This window comes from Lagenorhynchus albirostris, chromosome 9 (assembly GCF_949774975.1).
Source record: "Lagenorhynchus albirostris chromosome 9, mLagAlb1.1, whole genome shotgun sequence".
NCBI classification, from domain to species: Eukaryota; Metazoa; Chordata; class Mammalia; order Artiodactyla; family Delphinidae; genus Lagenorhynchus; species Lagenorhynchus albirostris.
Window position 1 is genome coordinate 10927711 of NC_083103.1, and position 19873 is coordinate 10947583.

Below are 19873 nucleotides of genomic sequence, written 5' to 3' on the forward strand. Positions count from 1 at the left end.
TAGCTTCTGTGCACGCCTTGGCCTCTGCGCTGCGGTAATAACCACCGCTGCTCTTTGTTCCTCCTGCCTGTCAGCAGTTATGGCTTCCTGCCGCTGCTAATCTCCAGGCTGTCATGTTATGCTGCCCAGCTCTCCATCAGCCATATAACTAACGCCCTGCTTCTTTCCACTGTAAATTCTCAGATTTGTTTGTTTCCCTGTTAGCCCTCTGAGGGATAAAATGACCAGTATAAAAAGCTTGGCCCTTTCAGAGAAACTGTGGTTCCTGGAACAGCTGTTGGGGGGCAGGGCTGTGTGTGTGTGATAAGCGGTGATGGGCTAAGTAAGGATATACTGATTCTAGGCCCAGGTGGTTCTCATCTGTCCTGTAGCCACCAGCGGAGCACATCACCTGTCTCATTTTCCTCGAAATGTATGGAAATGTTACTGCATGTTGCCTGCAGTTCTGCCACGGAGAGATTTTGTTGGCATAGTTAATAAGTACCGTCTTTTAAAAAGACACTTGAGGATTTGAGTTCTGTCCAGCCGTTTCCCCTCGGTGTGCATTTTTCTTATCATAGTGCTTTTCTCTGTGCGGACAGCATGGCTTTGGAGTGTGGTACAGTGTTTTTAGCTGAGGCAGGGTAGATCCTACTTCCCCCTTGGGAAATTTTCACAGAGAAATGCTTAGTATATTTCTCAGAAAAAGCAGGCTCTAGTATTTTTTTTATGTATAAATGCATAGAAACAAATATGAAACTATTAATAGTGGTTATCTTTGGGTGATGGTATTTCAAGTAGATGTTTTCCTTTATACTTTGTTTCCAAAGTTTGTTATAGTGGAAATTACAAGATGTTTCATAATTGGGAGGGCAGTAAGCATTAAGGTAGTATGTGACTCCGAGATTGGGGGGTAGAAGGTTGGATTAAAATGCAGAAAAATAAAAAGAGGTAGGACTGTAGGAAAGAAAAGTGTTGTTTTTGTTTGTTTTATTAACTGAAATTTTGCTTTAGGTCAGCTCCATTCAATACAAAGGACATTTTTTTCTTCCTTCCTCTCTTCTTTGGACTCAACTCAGGCTAGTGCTATTCAGGCGTATTTAGCTGTATTGCTGGTTAAATAAGCTTTATGGACTAGCCTGGGAACCTAACCTCTTTTTATAGTAAGTTTTTAAAGTAGTAAAGTCATCATAAATTCCAGACAGTCAACTTAGAAGCTCATTCTTTGGGGGATGAGGGGACAATGTCTCTTCTGTTCACTTCTCTATACCTGCTGAGTTGTATAGGGTCTGGCGCACGTGAGGGCTCAATAAATATCTGTGGCACGAATGGACATCTTCTGCCCAACAGAGGTGCGCAGACACACACTTGCTTCATCCTGTGGCTAAGTGCCCTAAGCTGGCTCTAAAACTTGAAAGGTAGAAGCACTCAGAGCCCTCTCCTAGCCCCCATCATGAATACTCCAGCTGCAGAAGCACAACTGTCCAGCCTCAGAGAAGAAAGCAGAATCCTTGCCTGACGTAGAACTGAACTGAGACTCAGCAATGGTCTAGTCTGGGAGTGGAAGCTAACTACTGTAATGCTTTTTCCACTAGTCAGGACACGACTGCACTTAGAATTTACTACCCTTTCTTTCCTCCCTCAAAAATGTTAAATACCTAACTTCTTCTCTGCGTATACTTGTGCTGAAGTCCATTTCTCCTTTTATTCATTCATTCAGTACCTATTTGATGACAGTTTCTCATGGGCCAGGCATCAGTGGCTCTTGGATATGCAGTGGTAGGCAGAAGAGGCATGGTTCCCATCTCAGAGTGCTTCCAGTTAGTGAAATAAATGAAAATGGAATTTCCACCACTCATTGACATGAACAGTTGGCCGAGGAGAATGGGCTGCTTTCAGGCTAGATCTTGGAGTTGCTCTACTGAGCAAAGGCCTCTTCTTTTCCCAGTGATTTGTTTTATCATCTTGACATCTTGATATGTGTCTCCCTCCGACTGCAAAAAGAAAAAAAAAGAAAGGAAGAAATTGTCTCATTTGGATGTGCGGACAGAGTTTTTATATCTGCTCTTTTCCTGACAGGTAAACTTTAATGAGCCCTTATCCATGCTTCAGCGCCTTACTGAAGATCTGGAATACCACGAGCTGTTAGACCGAGCTGCAAAGTGTGAGAACTCTCTAGAACAGCTCTGTTATGTTGCAGCTTTCACCGTGTCCTCCTACTCCACTACTGTCTTCCGTACCAGCAAGCCGTTCAACCCACTCCTTGGGGAGACCTTTGAGCTAGACCGATTAGAGGAGAATGGGTACCGATCCCTCTGTGAGCAGGTAAAGGAGCCTCAGGACTGTGACACGTCTCCTTTTTGAAGAAAGGGATGATTTCTTTGGTTGATACCCCTGGGTGTTAACGTTTGCAGAAATTCCAGACCCCGTCATCTCAAACTGCCTTCTTTTCCTTCAGGACTTCAACACTGGAGGCCCTGGTATTCATCTACTGCTATGGGTGTAAAAATGTCAAGTGTGAATTTGGGGTGTTTATCACCAGTTAATAGGCAGTATCTTTTTTCCTCCTTTCTTCCTTTTAATTTGAACCACTGATTTCTTCAAGGTGAGTCATCATCCCCCTGCGGCTGCGCACCACGCTGAGTCCAAAAATGGCTGGACGTTGCGTCAGGAAATCAAAATCACCAGCAAGTTCCGAGGCAAATACCTCTCCATTATGCCGCTTGGTAAGGCCACCATCTTTGTAAGCATTTGTGCTCCAGGAAGGAAAGCTTTTCTGGCAGGATGGAGGCGGTTACTGGTTCAGGAGTCAGGAACCTGGAGGTCTGATTCAGGCGCTGAACCGTACAAGCTAGCTTTGTGCAGATCATTTAACTTCTCAGCTCTGGGTGGGTGGGGGTGTGTGTGAGACTCTTTAAGGACCCATCCGGTCATAAGTTCTTTGTCTTCTTAGCTATATTTAATGCATCTTTAAGTACTATCTTAGAATACACATTTTAGCATGCATTTAAAAAATTCTTTCAGTTGGTGTTGTTTACCCCATTACCCTAGCAATCAGCTTCTCTCTATAGATCAGAACTCCTGTGACTGCAAAAGGTTAGGGTTCCTGGGTAGCCCCCCCTCCTCCTCTCCTTTCTCCCCTCACTCTTCCTCCACCGGAGGGGTTAGGTGTCATTTATGTGACAGCTGAACTCCAGGTAAAATGAAACTTTATTTTAAAAGATCTTATTGGATTACAAGTTAATTTTGCACCAAGATCAGAAAGGTCAGGCCTGGGAATAGGAATCCTAGTATGCAGTGTTTGTGTGTCTGTACTTTAGGGGAAATGAGATTATTCAGAAAGGGTAGTAGATTCTTGATGCTCTTTTGAACTAGAGCCAGCCACATTTGGCCACGTGTGTACTGAAGAGTGAACGTTGGTCTGCAGAAAAAGAAACACAAAGCAGGTAGAGAGAAAGCAAGTGGCTCCCTAGAGACAGCGCTGGTAGCAACTGCCTGAGCTCTCGATGGCTTTCCATTTCCTGGTTCTAGTCTTTCATGTGGCAGAGCTGCAGTGCTGGGTTATTGCAGTACAGTCTTCTGCTTTAATAAATCCCCCTTTCTCTCAGAAACAATGTAGCAGGTACAGTGCAAACTAGAAATTAGCCAGAAAAAAATCCAGGGATATTCGTAACATATTAAAAGACAAGAGGGCTTCCCTGGTGGCGCAGTGGTTGAGAGTCCGCCTGCCGATGCAGGGGACACGGGTTCGTGCCCCGGTCCGGGAAGATCCCACATGCTGCGGAGCGGCTGGGCCCATGAGCCATGGCCACTGAGCCTGCGCGTCCGGAGCCTGTGCTCCGCAACGGGAGAGGCCACAACAGTGAGAGGCCCACATACCGCAAAAAAAAAAAAAAAAAAAAAGACAAGAAACTGAAATGTTAACTCTGTTGCCTCATGGTTAATATGCAAGAGGCCCTTAGATGAAAAGGGGACTAAGTGATTTTGGTCTTGATCTTTACTGAGAACCTTTGAAAAGGTTCTAATTGCTTAACTGTCTTTGAAGCTGATAGCTTCCGAAGTGTGTTAGGTTAAGAGTAGTAAACACCTGAGATGTTCACACCTAATCTGCAGAACTAGGGTGTCAGTGGTCATATTGCAGTATAACTTTCATCCATGCAGAAGGGTTTCAGAGGCCCCCTGAAGATTGCTAAAGGGATGGGTTATATGTATTTAATTCTAAGGAAGTTTATATACATTTTAAAAACGGCAGTAAACCTAAATTACCAGCGATGTGCTGTGCATTTTCTCTGTAATTTGACTAATCTAGAATTCTTTGAGGGGTAAATAACTATAGGAACATGATATAAGTGGTAGATCTAATTTTTTAGAGTTAAAAAAATCTTTGATAGGATTTCATTCCTTTGGTTGTTTAAGGATTCATCAGGATGTATTATCTTAAGTCACCCCATCTATTAGATACTGAGTATACCTACCACGTACTAGGTATGGTTCTAAGGTGCTCGGGAAATGCAAGTGAACAAAACAAAGATCCCAGCCTTTGTAGGGAGATTGAACAAGAATTGACATAGTGGGACTTCCCAGGTGGTGCAGTGGTTAAGAAATCCGCCTGCTAATGCAGGGGACATGGGTTCGATCCATTTTCAGTGGTGTTCAACTCTCAGAGGGTAAATTATTAGGCCAAGAGATGCCATTGAAGAAAGACAGACGGACAGGGGTGTGAGTGAGTAGGCAGGTGGATGGTTTATTGAGGTGGTGGAAGGTAGTCTGAGTCTTCCAGTAAAATTGACTGAAAAGGTTAGAATTCTTGCAGACTGGAAAAAAGAATGCTTCTAGGAAATATGATTGAAGTTTGCAAAATTATGAAGACTGCGGTAGAGGGTAAATATGAGTTTGCTCATCCACTCATTTTGGAATTGGGTGGTAGCTTCAAGTTTAAGGAGATACATTTACATAGAGGATTATTTTATAGTTTGGAGTTCTCTAACCCAAGAAGAATCACAATTCGATATTATGAATGAAACAACCACTCAGCCTGTTGATCTCTGTGTCAGTGACACTGCTGGGCTCCATGCACCTTGAATTTGCCCCAGCAGCACTTTAGTCAGAAAGTCCTCCTTCTATATTTTTTCCATTTTTCCAATTTCTGCTTTTTGATTGGAGTGATTAATCCATTTATATTTATTATAATTACTGATTAGTTAGGATTTACATCTGCCATTTTGGTATTTTGTTTCTGTACATCTTATGTCCTTTTTGTTCCTCCTCTACTCTGCCGTTCGTTCCTTCTTTTGTGTTAAATAGATTTTTTTTCTAGTTTACCATTTTAATTCCCTTGTTATTTCTTTCACTATAATTTTTAAAGGTATTTTTATGGTTATCCTGGGTATTAAAATTAACACCTTCTAATGATCTAGTTCAGATTAATACCAGCTGAATTTCAGCAGGATATAAAGACTTTGCACTTACGTGGATCTATTACCTTTTCCCTCCTTTGTGCTTTTATTTTCATGCAAACTATTTTTCTACATTATAATTCCATCAACATTGTTTTATAACTGTTGCTTCATGTAGTTGTCTTTTACATCATATAGGAGAAAAAAGTTATACGCAAAAACCAGATGTATGCTGGTGTCTTTTATGTAGTTTAATTGCTGTTACCTTTACTGGTCTCTTAATTTCTTAAGGTAGATTTAAGTTACTGCCTAGTATGCTTTCATTTCAGCCTGAAGGACTTCCTTTAGCATTTCTTGAAGAGCAGATCTGCTAGCCAGGAATTCTTTCAGTTTTTGTTTTTCTGGGAATGTCTTAGTTCTCCTTGTTTATGAAGGATAATTTTGCTGGACATAGAACTCTGGGTTTGATGGTCTTTTTCTTTCGGCATTTTGAACGCGTCATCCGACTGCCTTCTGGCCTTCGTGGTTTCTGAGGATCACTTGTGTGTGACGCATCACTTCTCTCTTCCTGCTTTCCGGATCCTCTGTTTGTCTGTGTCTTTCTAGTCTGATTACGGGTCGGTCGGTTTCAGTGTGGTGCTCTTTGAGTTGATCCACTTGGCATTCACTGGACTTATCGGAAGTGGAGATTAGTGCTTTTCGTCAAATCTGGGGAATTTGGGGCCATTATTTCTTCAAGTGCTCCAACTGTTATCGCCACCTGTGGCAGCTGTTGTGTTAAATAATTGCCACGGATTGTTTTGATAATTGCCCCAGGAAGAAGGCTGAGGTGAGCAGTGCGGAATCAGATCAACTAAAGATAAGCCCAGTGAGTGGGAGTTTACTGGGAGCCACCAGATAGGTCAGAGAATGACCGTACTTTGGAGCTGGGCTTTGGGAGCTTCATGTTCTACTCCCTCCAGTGTTTGCTAGACTGCTTGCTGGTTTTCACGGCTACCATGACTGTGAGGCTACCAGTTTTCAAGGCTACTGCTGAGCTGGGGAGAGAAGGGTAGGAATGGGGCAAGTTAAATGCCACAGAGCTCATTTTGCTTACTGAGAGCCAGCCATTTTTCTTGAGTAAATGTTTCTTGGAGTATTGTAAGCCTTTGGTTAATTTCCAGAGTTATGAAAAAGTTGATTCTGATCACTTTTGTTAGTGTGTTCTTGTTGATTTTACTGGGGAGCTGATACATGGAAGTTCTTACTCGACCATTCTGCAAGTGGCTGTCTTCCCCTTTATACATTTTAAATGGCTCAGTTTTGGGATCTTTAACTTATTGTCAAGTTTTCAATAATATATAAACGAAGGTAGTCACAGGGTGTTCTTTATTTTTCCACCATCCCAGTGAACTGGAAGGGACACTGCAGAACAACAGGTACATCATCAGGGTGGGATATAGGGTTATGGCATTGGACTGTACACATGTTCTGCTCTTATTTTGAACTTCAGCTCTAGCTGTCACTAGCTCTGTGACCTTGGGAAGATTATTTGACCTCTCTAAGCTCAGAGTCTTCATTTGGTAAAATGAGGATGTGGTAGGTTGAATAATGCCCCCCTGCCCCCAAATATATCCACATCCTAATCTCTGGAACCTATGAATTTATCACTTTACACAGTGAAAGGAACTTTGGACATGTGGTTAAGGATCTGGAGATGTGGAGATAATCCTGGATTATTCTGTGGGCCTAATGTAATCAACAAGGGTATTTATAAGAGGGAGGCCAGAGGTTCAGATTCAGTGACAACAGAAGCAAGAGGTTTGAGTGATGCTAGGAAGGGTCCACAAACCAAAGAATGCAGGTGGCTTGTAGTAACTGGAAAAAGCAAGAAAATGGATTTTTCCCTTGAGCCTTCAGAAGGAACACACACCTGCTGACACCTTGATTTTAGACTTCTGACTTCTAGAACTGTAAGAGAATAAGTTGTGTTATTTTTAAAAATTTATTTATTTGTTTGTTTTGGGCTGCATTGGGTCCTCGTTGCTGCGTGCAGGCTTTCTGTAGTTGTGGCGAGCGGGGGCTACTCGTCATTGCAGTGCGAGGGCCTCTCATTGCGGTGGCTTCTCTTGCTGGGGAGCACGGGCTCTAGGCACACAGGGCTCAGTACTTGTGGCACGCGGGCTCAGTAGTTGTGGCTCGCGGGCTCTAGAGCACAGGCTCAGTAGTTGTGGCGCACGGCCTTAGTTGCTCCACGGCATGTGGGATCTTCCTGGACCAGGGCTCGAACCCGTGTCCCCTGCATTGGCAGGCGGATTCTTAACCACTGCGCCACCAGGGAAGTCCCAAGTTGTGTTATTTTAAGCCACAAAGTTTGTCATAGCTGGTTTCAGCAGCAGTAGGATACAAATGTAGCCTGCAGCTAAGGTATCAACAAATATTTGAGTGCCCACTATATGCTGGTAACTATTTCTAGTTGGGTACATAATGGTGAACGAAAGCTCCTTTGCCCTCATTTAGCTTGCATTCTTAAGTAGACACAAAAGTAAATAAAACAAGTACTTTGATTTTATATAGTGGTGGTTCAGTGAAGAAAATAGAGTAAGCAGAGATGGGGTTAATGATGGAGGAAGGAGAGTGTTGTGTGTTCCCTTGTAGCAGAGTCAGGAACTTCTCTGAAAAGGTTACATTTGAGCAGAGACCTGAGAACAAAAAGAAACAAAACCAAAAGATGACTGGCAGAGAGAACCCCAAAGATAAGGGCCCTGGGGATGGAGCAAGCATAGCACGCATGAGAAACAGCAAGGCCACAGCAGCTGGTTCAGAGTGAGGAGGGGGACGTGGTGGATGAGACCAGAGGGTAGGCGGGAGCCTGCTCTTGTAGCGTCTTGTACACCGTGAAAGGAGTTGAGCTCTATTCTAACTACAGTGGGGAGTAATGGAGAGATTTTATGGTGTGGAAAGTTGATATGACATGTTTTAAACAGATCATTTTGACTAGAGACTTGAAGGGGGGCCAGAGTGGAAGCCGGGAGGCCGAAAAGAGGTTCGGGCAAGAGCTGCTGGTGGCTTAGACCGTAGTGGTGAAGAACAAGCGATTAGGCCATAGTTAGGCAGAGCAAATGTTTTTGAAGATGGCTGTGAAGAGTAAATGAGTGAGGAGAGCCTAGGACAGTGTCTGGTGCACAGCAGGTGTTCTCAGCAGGGTTGCCATTGCTACTGTCAGTGTCGTTGTCACCAGTGTTACCCTCATCAGCATGACTGCTGCTGTGGCCACCAGGGCTACTTCAACCTTTTCGTACAAGAAGGACACGCCTCAGCCACGTTTCGTGTTCGTTTCATCAGTGGTTACAGAGGGAGCTTAGAGTTATACCGTTACTGGAATTAACTGTATTATTTAATGTGTATATCTTCTGAAATTTTTGGATTATTTTGAATCTCCACTCACCTCTGTTGAAGCCACTGATTTTGGCTTGGTGTTCATTTGAGATTATAGGAACAGGAGAAGACCTTACGTACTGAGTGCTATAAAGGGTACAAATCAGGACCAGCCCCATGGAGAGACACATAGCAGAGGGTGTGGGAGGATCCTGGACATGAGTTTCCATGCCCTCTCCCCATGAAATCAGGGCCCAGCACCTTCCTGGCACACTGATGTGTTTAACATCCTAGAAGCTCCACCAGGCTTCCTTGTCCAGAGATTTTATTGGGGTTTCATCGTGTGGGCACAGTTGATCAAATCCTTGGCCACGTGACTGAACTCAATATCCCGGCCTCCTTCCCTCCCTGGAAGGAAGGAAATATCATTCCCAGGAGGTCAGGAGGCCAGATCTAGCCCGTATCAGGTGACCCGCAGCCGCTGCTCTCTAATGACATGGTTGGTCTTTCTGGCCCACCCTCGTCCTAAGTCATCTTGTTGGCATAAGCTATCTAGGGGCCCACCTGAGGCACCTCATTGGCATATATCACCAGGGCCCTCATGAGTAACAAAGACACTACTGTCACTTGGGAAATTGCAAGGGTTTAGAGGTTGGACAAAGACCAGACAAATTCTTTATTATGCAACACGTGCTCACACATCAAATGAGTGTTGGAGCCGGTGCCCCTGCTCTATCCACTACTCCCCCCCCCCTTTTTTTTTTTTCACTATTAAGGCCCATAGGTAGACAAGTGGTTTGCTTAAAGTCACACAGCTAGTTACTCACAACAGGGCTTGTCCCCAGTACTGACCACCAGTGTGTGCTCTTTTCCATATGCTGCTTTATTTTTTCATGTTGGGGCAGATGTGACCTGTTCCTGTAAATTTTGCAGCTAGTATGGCAGGTACAGTTAGTGAAAAGATTGGGGTTTTTGCTTTCATTTTTATTTCTACATTTGCAGAATATTACTTCCCAGCTAAGCTGTATCAGCTGTCAATGTTTGTCCTCATTAGTTATATTTTATTCATAAATTTTAAAATCACGTGAAAAATTCAGTCAGTGCTTCCAACATTTATAAAGGTTATAAGTCCTTTTTGACTTATTGTTTTCTTTTTAAAAGTAAGAAATATTGATAAAATCAATCAATCCATCATTATTTCTAGCCAGCATGGTGCTGTTTTTCTAATATTTGGCTTAATTTGTGTGCCACTCTCTGCTTCTAGGTAGCATCCACTGTATCTTCCACGCAACTGGGCACCACTACACTTGGAAGAAAGTTACCACGACAGTGCACAACATTATTGTGGGCAAACTGTGGATCGATCAGGTGAGTAAAGGGACTCAGCATGCTTCTGAAGTTCAGAAGAATACGTCCATCTTTGTAGTATTTAGGACGTGTGAACTGGCCCCAGACTGCTGTTACTGGTTTATCAGTTTTGCCTAAGGAATTTCTCTCAGGCAGTAATCCCACCCCCAAACTCCCCGAGTTTCTATACCACAAACTATTACCTATAAATGACCAAGTTACAACATTCATTCAGTGACGACTCTACTAGGGCTGTGTTAGGTACTATGAAGAATACAAGAAAATAATAAACATGGCTCCCATCCTTCATCCTTTTATTATTCATCAAACATTTGTTGCCAAGCTGAGTGCTAGGTCTTGGGAATACAAAGTCATATGAGGCATTGTCCTGCCAAGAGTTACTTTATCATTGGAGATATATGACAGATATGTGTAGGATGAAAAGTATTTGCCAAAATAGACTAGTGTAAGAGCTGTACTAAAATACTATCTAGGGGCTTCCCTGGTGGCACAGTGCTTAAGAATCCACCTGCTGATGCAGGGGACACGGGTTCGAGCCCTGGTCCAGGAAGATCCCACATGCCGCGGATTAGCTAAGCCCGTGCGCCATAACTACTGAGCCTAGAGCCCTCGAGCCACAACTACTGAGCCTGTGTGCCACAATTACCGAAGCCCGCATGCCTAGAGCCCGTGCTCTGCAGCAAGAGATGCCACTGCAATGAGAAGCCCACTCACCACAACGAAGAGTAGCCCCCGCTCGCCAAAACTTGAGAAAGCCCGCACTTAGCAATGAAGACCCAACGTAGCCATAAATAAACAAACAAACAAACTGTCAAACTATCTAATTCATTGTCAGTTTGCTCTTAAGACAGTGGTTGCAGTAAATTCAGAAAAGAGAGGGAATTCTGTCTGAGCAGTCAGGAAAGGCTTCACGGTAGATGTGGGAATGAAGCTGAGTCTTAAAGAGCTTTTTGGGATTTGCAAGATAGAAAGGAGGAGAAAATGCAATGAATGAAGTGTAGAAAGGCCCACCATATGTAGGGTTGAAACCGTGAGTAGAATACTTTAAGCACAGAGTTCATGAAGGGTACGAGTGGAGGATTGGTTTGGGAAGGTAAATTATTATGTGAATATCATCAATGTGTGTGCTGAAGTTCGAATTATGCCACTGAACATGTGACACAGTTTTTTTAAAAAAGGTCATTTGGCCTTGATTCCAACCTGGCATACCAAGATTACAGAGGGATTCCACAGCATCTCAAGGTTGGCTGAGACCTGAATCTTAAGTTCAGGAAAGCTAGAATGTAAGATTGAAAAGAATTATGATGAATGCAGCTTAGCATATATTCAAGTCATCCATTCTTAATAAAACCAATCCATGATTCTTTTCTTTTTATAGTCTGGTGAAATTGATATTGTGAATCACAAGACAGGAGACAAGTGCAATCTTAAATTTGTTCCTTATAGCTACTTCTCTCGGGATGTAGCAAGAAAGGTAAGAGAAGTTGAAATTAAAATGTTTTTCACTTAGTGTGTATCCCGTAGAAAGTCTGTTCCTTTGGAGCTGGTGTAGGTGGATGGATTGTGTGTGTTCAAACACAAGGAGAGATAAAGGAGAAAGTCAGCAAAAGACAACAAGTTAGAGAATAAAAGTCAAGAGCAATGAGGGATTGGCATTTCCTGGCGGTCCAGTGGTTAGGGTGCTTTCACTGCCGTGGGCCCCGGTTCGATCCCTGGTCGGGGAACTAAGGTTCTGCAAGCTGTGCAGGCGTGGCCAGAAAACAAAAGAGCAATGAGAGTTGAAAATGGGCAACACCGAGGAAGGACGAAGGAAAGGGTTACCGGAAGGAGGCCTGGGCACCTTGGAGTCTGGGTGAGAGTTCCGGCACCACCGCAGTGGAATTGTGCCGGGAGTTTTGATGGGAGAGTGAAGAAATCTGTTTGTGGCTCTCTCTGCTTTCTGGAGAGAAGAATGTAACATAATTCTGAGTACAGTCAGATCCTTCTCCTACATATATCATTACAACAAAAATCTGTACAACAAAATGGTAATGAATCCTCCAACTCATGACTCAGTTATTTTAAGCAGCTCAAGAAAACATAACAAAATAATTTGAATGATTCCACGGAGTTTGTCATAACAGGATTTAACCAGTATTTACCCTAGGACTTCGGTGTCCAGAGTAGTCAGGGAACCTGACACAGCGAATGCCGTACTCCAGAGCCCTGCTCTCCCTCTGTAGGTGACAGGGGAAGTGACAGACCCATCAGGAAAAGTTCACTTTGCCCTTCTGGGGACGTGGGATGAGAAAATGGAGTGTTTCAAAGTACAGCCAGTCATCGGGGAAAATGGGGGTGACGCTCGGCAGCGAGGCCACGAAGCAGAGGAAAGCAGGGTCATGCTGTGGAAGCGGAATCCTTTACCGTGAGTATCAGTGTGGGTCCCGCCCGGGTCCTGCTGTGACCTCAGCCTTGGAGCGGTGTTGTGGCATTTCTGCCTTCCTTCCCACTTAATTCTGTGAGGGACTGAGCGCGGGACATCGGAACCTGGAGATATGACCAGAAGGTGGTCCCCGTGTGGTTGGGTTGTAGCGTGCCTTGTCCCAGGAAAGTTCAAACTACTCAAACCACGTCTGCCAGAAACATTTGGTGTTTCCTAAAGGTCCTTTGGATTGTGATTCCAAAGGATGTTTTTCTATAATTTAGAGTAGAACTATTCAGAAGTGGCTAGAGGAGAAAGATGCCCACCACCTGTGGCCCAAAGGCCTAGCAGCAGTATAAAGGTCCCTGAGATAATGTGCAGGACTTTGGAAAGAAATTAAGGTGGAGGCCATTTGTCTCCTGTCACTATTTAATATGTTCAGTCCTCAGTAATAGCCAAGGTTATCCCAGAAAGAGGTTAAAAAGAAAGCGAAGGAAACAGGAAGAAAGAAGTTTTATTTAGTAGAATGTTTCATCCTTCCTAATTTCACCTGAGCATAGCACAGGCCCAGAAAACTATCCAGTTGAGTGATCCTGGGGAGGGGATGGGGAATGGTCCAGTCGGGTCTCTTAATTAGGTGAACCTGATGTGGTTGGTCCTGGGGTCTTTCCATCTGTAGCACAGCCAGGGTGATGTAGCCCTTGTAGTGAACTTAGTTGTTGCTCTTTAACTAACAAGGGTCTCAGCTCTGGCATTACCCTTCCTCTTTCTCACCCTTTACTTTTAGGAAGAGTGCAGAAAACATGTACTACTTCTCAGAGCTGGCTCTAACTCTCAATGCCTCGGAAGCTGGCACTGCCCCCACAGACAGCCGACTACGGCCCGACCAGAGACTGATGGAGAATGGGCGCTGGGATGAAGCAAATGCAGAGAAGCAGCGCCTGGAGGAAAAACAGAGACTTTCCAGAAAGAAGAGAGAAGCCGAAGCTATGAAAGCCACGGAGGACGGTAGTGGACGCCTTCTACTCTGTTTCCCAGTCCCTACGCGTGGCAAATGCCCATGTGTTTTCGGCTCTGACTCTGTTTTTCTTCACCCTCTTTCCGTTTTAGGCACGCCCTACGATCCCTACAAGGCACTGTGGTTCGAGCGGAAGAAGGACCCTGTTACCAAGGAGTTAACCCATATTTATAGGGGAGGATACTGGGAGTGTAAAGAGAAACAGGACTGGAGCTCGTGCCCGGACATTTTCTGAACCGGCCGTGACAAAAGGAGGAGGATCCAAAGGAGAAGAGGACAGAGGATGCGCGGGAAAGCTGGCAGTTGTGACTCTCTTACGGAGAGCTTTCCTCAAGTTTGTCTGTCTTAACCAATCATTTTTTCCAAATCAATCACCAGAAGCAGACACCGTTGGCGGTGATTGGCTGGTTGCCTTAGCTGATTGAAACTGAAGTCGACATTCTGGATACCGTGTGTGTGAGGGAGAGGCGTCCTGGCTGAGTGCTAGTGTCGTCCCGCTTCTGCAGAGTCACGTGCTCTTGACCCTTTCCTCTCCCTCTGCCCCGGTTTGAGATGCTGTCCCTCACCCTCCCCTTACAGAGCCTGCCCAGCCAGGACCTGCGGAAGATGACGCGGGGGGCGTCCGGTGCAGTTCAGAGCGAGAGCTGATTTTAGAGGTTCCCTTTAAAAAGAAACACCACGTAAGACTTACCAACAGAGGCATCGTGAATGCTCGTGGTGGAGCTTGGGCGTGACGTTATGAAGTGTTCACAGATGGGGTCAATTGAACGGGGTGTCGGTGCGGAGAAAACCGTGGCACTGGAACACTTGCGAGAGGGACTGTTTTGCAAGGCCGGGACGTTCAGAGTTAAATTCTTGGAAGTTTCGATCTTCACTCGCGTAAAACACCCTGCTGCTGTTCTCCATCTTCTTTGACAGCACCCGGGGCCACCTGGGTGGTCGGTAGGAGGCTTGCGTTATCCTCACAAAGGGGTTTTACGGACTTGCTCAGGCGGAGAACTTCTGAGAACACGAGGCAGGATGGAAGAACACTGCTGGCCACTCTTGCTTTCCCCGCTCCTCCTCTCCCCCGTCCTTCATTGCCTTTCCTCTCTTCTCCCTCCGCGCAGTGCTGCTTCGGGTTTGTGCCCTGTGGAGCAAAGCGTTACCTGTGGCATTCTGATGTACTTCAGAATCTGAGGGAAGGAGTTTATCTGGAGTAAGTTCTCACCATCTCTCAAGCCCCAAGGACTGGAGCCACCTCTGGAATAATGCGTTAAGTATCTCTATAGTATATATATGTAGAGAAAAATCTAATTCTTTTTTGGTTTGATTTTCCTTCTTCCCATTAAGAATCTTGATTTTTGATATCACTTGTCTCCCTGGGACTCTCTCTTGGACACACTGATGTGGATTGGAGCCCCCTCTGCTTTCCCTCTTTCAGGGGCAGACAGATTCCAAACCTGATCAGGATCCCGCCCAGCGGTTCCTGAGCAGGGACCTTGTCCATGGTTTGTATCATGAGGTGCCCACTGCTGTCTAAACTCTGCTCTTCTAATTACCTGACTCTTGAAAATGAAATCCTAACCTCTTTCCTACCTTTTTTCCTTCTCTTACTAGGAAGAGTATGGGTAGAAAGTCAGGAGGGTAATTTCCGGTTTGAGCCTGCCTCTGTCCAGATCTCAGCACACAGAGCTGATCCCCAAAAGAGCCTTCTTCCTAGGAGTCGGGGCGCCGTCGCGTGGGGTGGGGAAGAGAACTGCTCCTGCTGGGCCCTGGTTTCTTTCATTTTTTTGTTCCGTACTTGTTTAAGTTGTCTTGTTCAGAAATCTGACCCCGCCGTGCCACCCGCCCCTGGCTGAGGATCACAAATGAGGTGCCTTCCGTGTACGCTTCTCGTTAGTGCTTTTCGTTTCTGTTCCGTAACTGCCGAGCCTCAGCCAGCGTGGGTCCTGGGGGGAGAATCATTCCAGAGGAAGCCGTCCCGGCAGGGAAATTGGATCTGTACTGGGTAAATAGCATCTTACTCCTTCCCCGCCATCCCTTCCTTCCTAGCTGTGATGAACTTGAGACAGGGACACCTCCTGGGGAAGTTCCTCCTGCGGACTCAGCTCGATCCCAGCGTAAGCAAGGGATTATTCCAGGGCTGCTGCTTTCAAGGAGGCCCCTAAAAGCGTTGATGTAACTGGGGTGGGGGGCGGAGCTATAGACAGCAGGAACTCCCCAAACAGACGGCACTTCCCTGCTCTGTCTCCCGCTCCCCGTTGTCTGCACTACGTTTCCAGCCTGATCCCCAGTGAGGTTCCTGCTAATGGAAGAGGCTTCGAGTCCTTCAGGTGAAATAAAGTCACATGAAAACAAAACAAAACTATATATATTTTCGGTTTTTTTGCCTTATTGTTTTTTTTCCAAGAAAACTACTAAATTAAATAATTTTTAAAAAGTCATATTGTTTGTCTGATTCACTTCTACTTAAGGAGGAGGCAGTGGGAAGAGGTGGAGAAGTGGCCCCTGGGTGATTTGTTCTTGGCAGTCTGGGAACTTGATCTTCATGGGAGATGGAAAGAAAAACTGGGCGCGGATTTCCAGATGCTTCGACTATTCAGCAACATTCCAGAGGACCTAATGACCACATGAGTAGTTTTAAGAGCCCCCGATGCTTCAGTGCCATGTCACTGTCAGGGTCCCACCTTGCCATAGGGGAACGGTTTCTAGTGTTATTGATACTGGGCCTGTTTCACCTCAAAAAATAAAAGTTCTTGAATTTCATCTCTCTTGCCCATTTAGATTTTCAGGATCTTAGTTAGCTGTTCCGTGTAAGGATTCAAATTCTGTATTTTGAAACATAAGCAATTGAGTATTGATTTGAAGACCTTGGAGAGAAGTAAAGGACAGTGAAAATGCTTGTTCAGTTTTTCTCTGCACAGTTTAGGGAGGGGAGAAGGTGGCCAAAGTGATCGAAGGGGCATGGAGAGGCCTCCGATGAGGGTGAACGCCAATTCCTGCCCGGAGGGGGGGCCCCGCACATCACTGAGCGTCTGCTTCTGCGTCCAGAGTGCTGAGACTGGAGCTCTCAGCATTGCCAGGCTTCCGCTTAAACAATCTCAAGAAGTATATTTTACAATTGTCACGTTGAATATGAGGAAAGGCGCTCAAAAAATAAACTAAATAAATTTACTCAAGGTCACATAGCTGATTGGTTAGTCACAGTACTGGAATTCAGAGCTGGGTTGGTTTAACCCCAGAGTTTGTGACCTTTACAAACTTGTGCTCTGTGAGAAACTGGGTTGGAAGGCGGCTGGTCGTTAAGTCATTTCCTCCTGGATTATACATCGTGCAGAAATGCGTATCTCTGTTTCCAGAAGCTTCTTAATGTCGATAATATTATTTTGGGAGTCCCACGTGAAGGAAGGCGCATTGGAGCATTCTTTTTTTTTGGCTATGCCATATGGCATGCGGGATCTTAGTTCCCCGACAAGGGATTGAACCCACGCCCCCTGCGTTGGAAGTATGAAGTCTGAACCACTGGACCGCCAGGGATGTCCCGGAAGGAGCATTCCTGAAGTTCAGCCTCCTACCTCCTTGGTTTCTCAAGGCTCTCATGCCCACAAAATCAGCTATGTTGTCAGGGGTCGTCTTTTCTAGCCTGGTTCCTGGGAAGGCCACTTAGCCTTGATGTTAAGTATCGGCAACGTTTTTTTTTTCTGGCAAGCTAAAAACCATGGTAGTCGACCCTTGACGCTTGTGAGAGCTGCATCCTGCAATTTTGAATACCGTATGGTATGTAATTTCCTCCAATAGGGTCAGTCCAATGTACCTGAAACTTTTGAATCATCCCTCCTTTAGTCCTTTAATGGGCTCCTGTGACATGATGGGTTGGGATGTGGATCGCGAGGAGTGTAGCTTACTCATGATTCAAAGTTACACCCGTCAGGGACCTCTGAAGTCCAACAAAAATGTTAAACCTATACATTTCAAAGGTCTGCTCTACTTTCTGCAAGATAAGTGAAAATCAACCTATAGTATAGTCCTAAAAAGAAGTGTAGAAAAGTCTAGAATTTATTCACTATAAGGTATATACCTTGTGAAACCCTAAGACTATCAAAATTTAGAGCTTCTAAAAGTTTATAAAGCTTTTGCCCAGTACTGTGCCCTGCCCTGTGGGAGGCATCCCTCAAGCCTTCCCTGGCTTTCCCTTCTGAAGCTCATAAAATAATCTGTGGTTATGTTCTCCTCAGTCTTTCCTCCCTACTGTCTTTTCAAGTAGAGCGCTCCTTTTGGGGTTCACAGTGATCCCCCAGGGGAAGGAAGCAAGCTGGCCAGATGAGGCATCTTTAAAGGCAAGAACTAAGGAGCTCAGAATCTTCTGTAAGTAGCCTTGCAGAGGTCACACTTGAGTTTGACCAGGTGATTTAAGAAGTTAGTAAAGAACCAGTTGGCCCTGAGAGAGGTATGGCTAGGAATGTCTCCATTCGTTCATTCATCAAACATTGACTTTCAGCTTGTTACATAACATTAGAGATACAAATGGCAAGAAAGAGCTCAGATAAACGGGCAATTACAATCTAGTTTGATAAATGGCATGAAAGCACTGTAGAGGGGCAACAAGCCTATAGAGAGTGGGGAGGGAGGGGATAAAGACACGGCAGGGAAGCCTTCTATTCAATACAACTAGGAGAAAGTATCTGAGTTGAGAGTTGCAGGTTTGATAGGGGTTAGGGAAAGGGCACCCTGTAAGATGCTGCATGGATAAAGATGGAGAGCAAAGTCGAGGAAAGCATCCTGCTTTTGGATGGCTGTATGAATGGCTGGAGTTTAAGGTCAAGGAGAGGGCACTGATACAGTGATGGAGAGAGGTAAGGCCCAAGTCATGGAAGTCTTCATATACCACATAAAGAAACCTTGGTTTTCGTTTTCAGCAAGGGAGCCAGTGAAAGATTTGTAAGCAGGGTGATAGGTTCCAGTGTGGAAAATGATTGACAGGTAATCAGATCAATTAAGAGATTGGAGAAGTGAGAATGAAGAGAAGTGCAGGGATTCCAGTATTGACTGGAATGAACAGCACTTGAGTATGATTATTGATGGAGAGCAGAGGGAGGGAGGAAGGGAGAAACTTGTATTTTTCTTGCTCAGGAAACTTAGAAGGAAGGTGGTAGCAAGCTAAACAAGTCTAGAGGGAAAGATGGGTTCATTTTGGGGCATTCTGAGTTGGAGGAGCCTGTGGAGAGGTTGAGTAAGCGACTTAAAACATGGGTCCAAATGTAATGGCTACATTTTTGTGAGAACTGAGGAATGAGATGCTGAGAGAGGCTGCACATTAAAATCACCTGCAAGTTAAAAGATATATAATCCTGAGCCCCATCTGCAGAGATTCTGATTCAATTAGGGTTAGGGCTAGTGCAATTTTATATATATATATATATAAACGCAAGGGTCACAAAATTATGAAATGAGAGGAGGAGGTGGAATAAATCAGCATATTAGGGGATATTATTAAACCACAGCTCGCTTCTCAGAGTTTGAGAGGTCTGAGCCAATTTCACATTTTGACAACATCTATATGTTTCAATTTTTTTTTTTTTTTTTTTGCGGTACGCAGGCCTCTCACCGCTGTGGCCTCTCCCACTGCAGAGCGCAGGCTGTGGACACGCAGGCTCAGCAGCCATGGCTCCCGGGCCCAGCCGCTCCGCGACATGTGGGATCCTCCCAGACCGGGGCACGAACCCGTGTCCCCTACATCGGCAGGCGGACTCTCAACCACTGCGCCACCAGGGAAGTTCCTGTTTCAAATTTTTTAAACGTCAAGATGAGATTACAAAAATTGAGGTATACTTTAAATAGGTTTAGCAAATCAATGCTTTTAACATACAGATACAATGACTCTATGTATACTTCATCAGGAGGTAACATTGAAAATTGACATTTGAAATTTTACAAATGGCCTTCCTGTCTGTCCTCTTGCATACACTTCTTGAGACCACTTTGACAATATCTGAAAAATTCAAAATGTTCATGTATTTTGGCCTTGCGAAATCTGCCTTCTCACAAGGAAAACAAATACAAAAGGATAGTCATTGCAGTATTGTTTTTAATAATGAAACCTAGGGGAAAAAAGTCAAAATGTCCATCATTAGGTATTTGATTACATGGATTGTGTTATATCCATACAATCCGATATTGTGCATGGGTTAAAAAGAATGAAATAGGTCTACATACATAGCTGACATGAAAAAAAAAAAAGTCCATGTTTTATTTTTAACTTTTTTTCTTTTTTGCGGTACGCAGGTCTCTCACTGCTGTGGCTTCTCCCATTGCAGAGCACAGGCTCCGCAGCTATGGCTCACGGGCCCAGCCGCTCCGTGGCATGTGGGATTC

The 19873-nt window shown here is 44.8% G+C and overlaps 1 protein-coding gene across 2 annotated transcripts in view; it reads left to right on the top strand.

Annotated features, from left to right (window-relative positions):
• The window catches only part of OSBP (oxysterol binding protein), a 34103-nt gene extending 18158 nt beyond the window's left edge, over positions 1–15945 (top strand). For both annotated transcript variants that reach the window (XM_060159083.1, XM_060159082.1), the window contains 7 exons: positions 2059–2304; positions 2585–2705; positions 9997–10100; positions 11479–11574; positions 12323–12504; positions 13289–13509; positions 13612–15945. In XM_060159083.1, coding sequence (XP_060015066.1) covers positions 2059–2304; positions 2585–2705; positions 9997–10100; positions 11479–11574; positions 12323–12504; positions 13289–13509; positions 13612–13754 — 1113 coding nt within the window. In that variant the 3' untranslated portion in view covers positions 13755–15945. The remainder of the gene's footprint in view (positions 1–2058; positions 2305–2584; positions 2706–9996; positions 10101–11478; positions 11575–12322; positions 12505–13288; positions 13510–13611) is intronic.
• The last annotated feature ends 3928 nt before the right edge of the window (positions 15946–19873 follow it).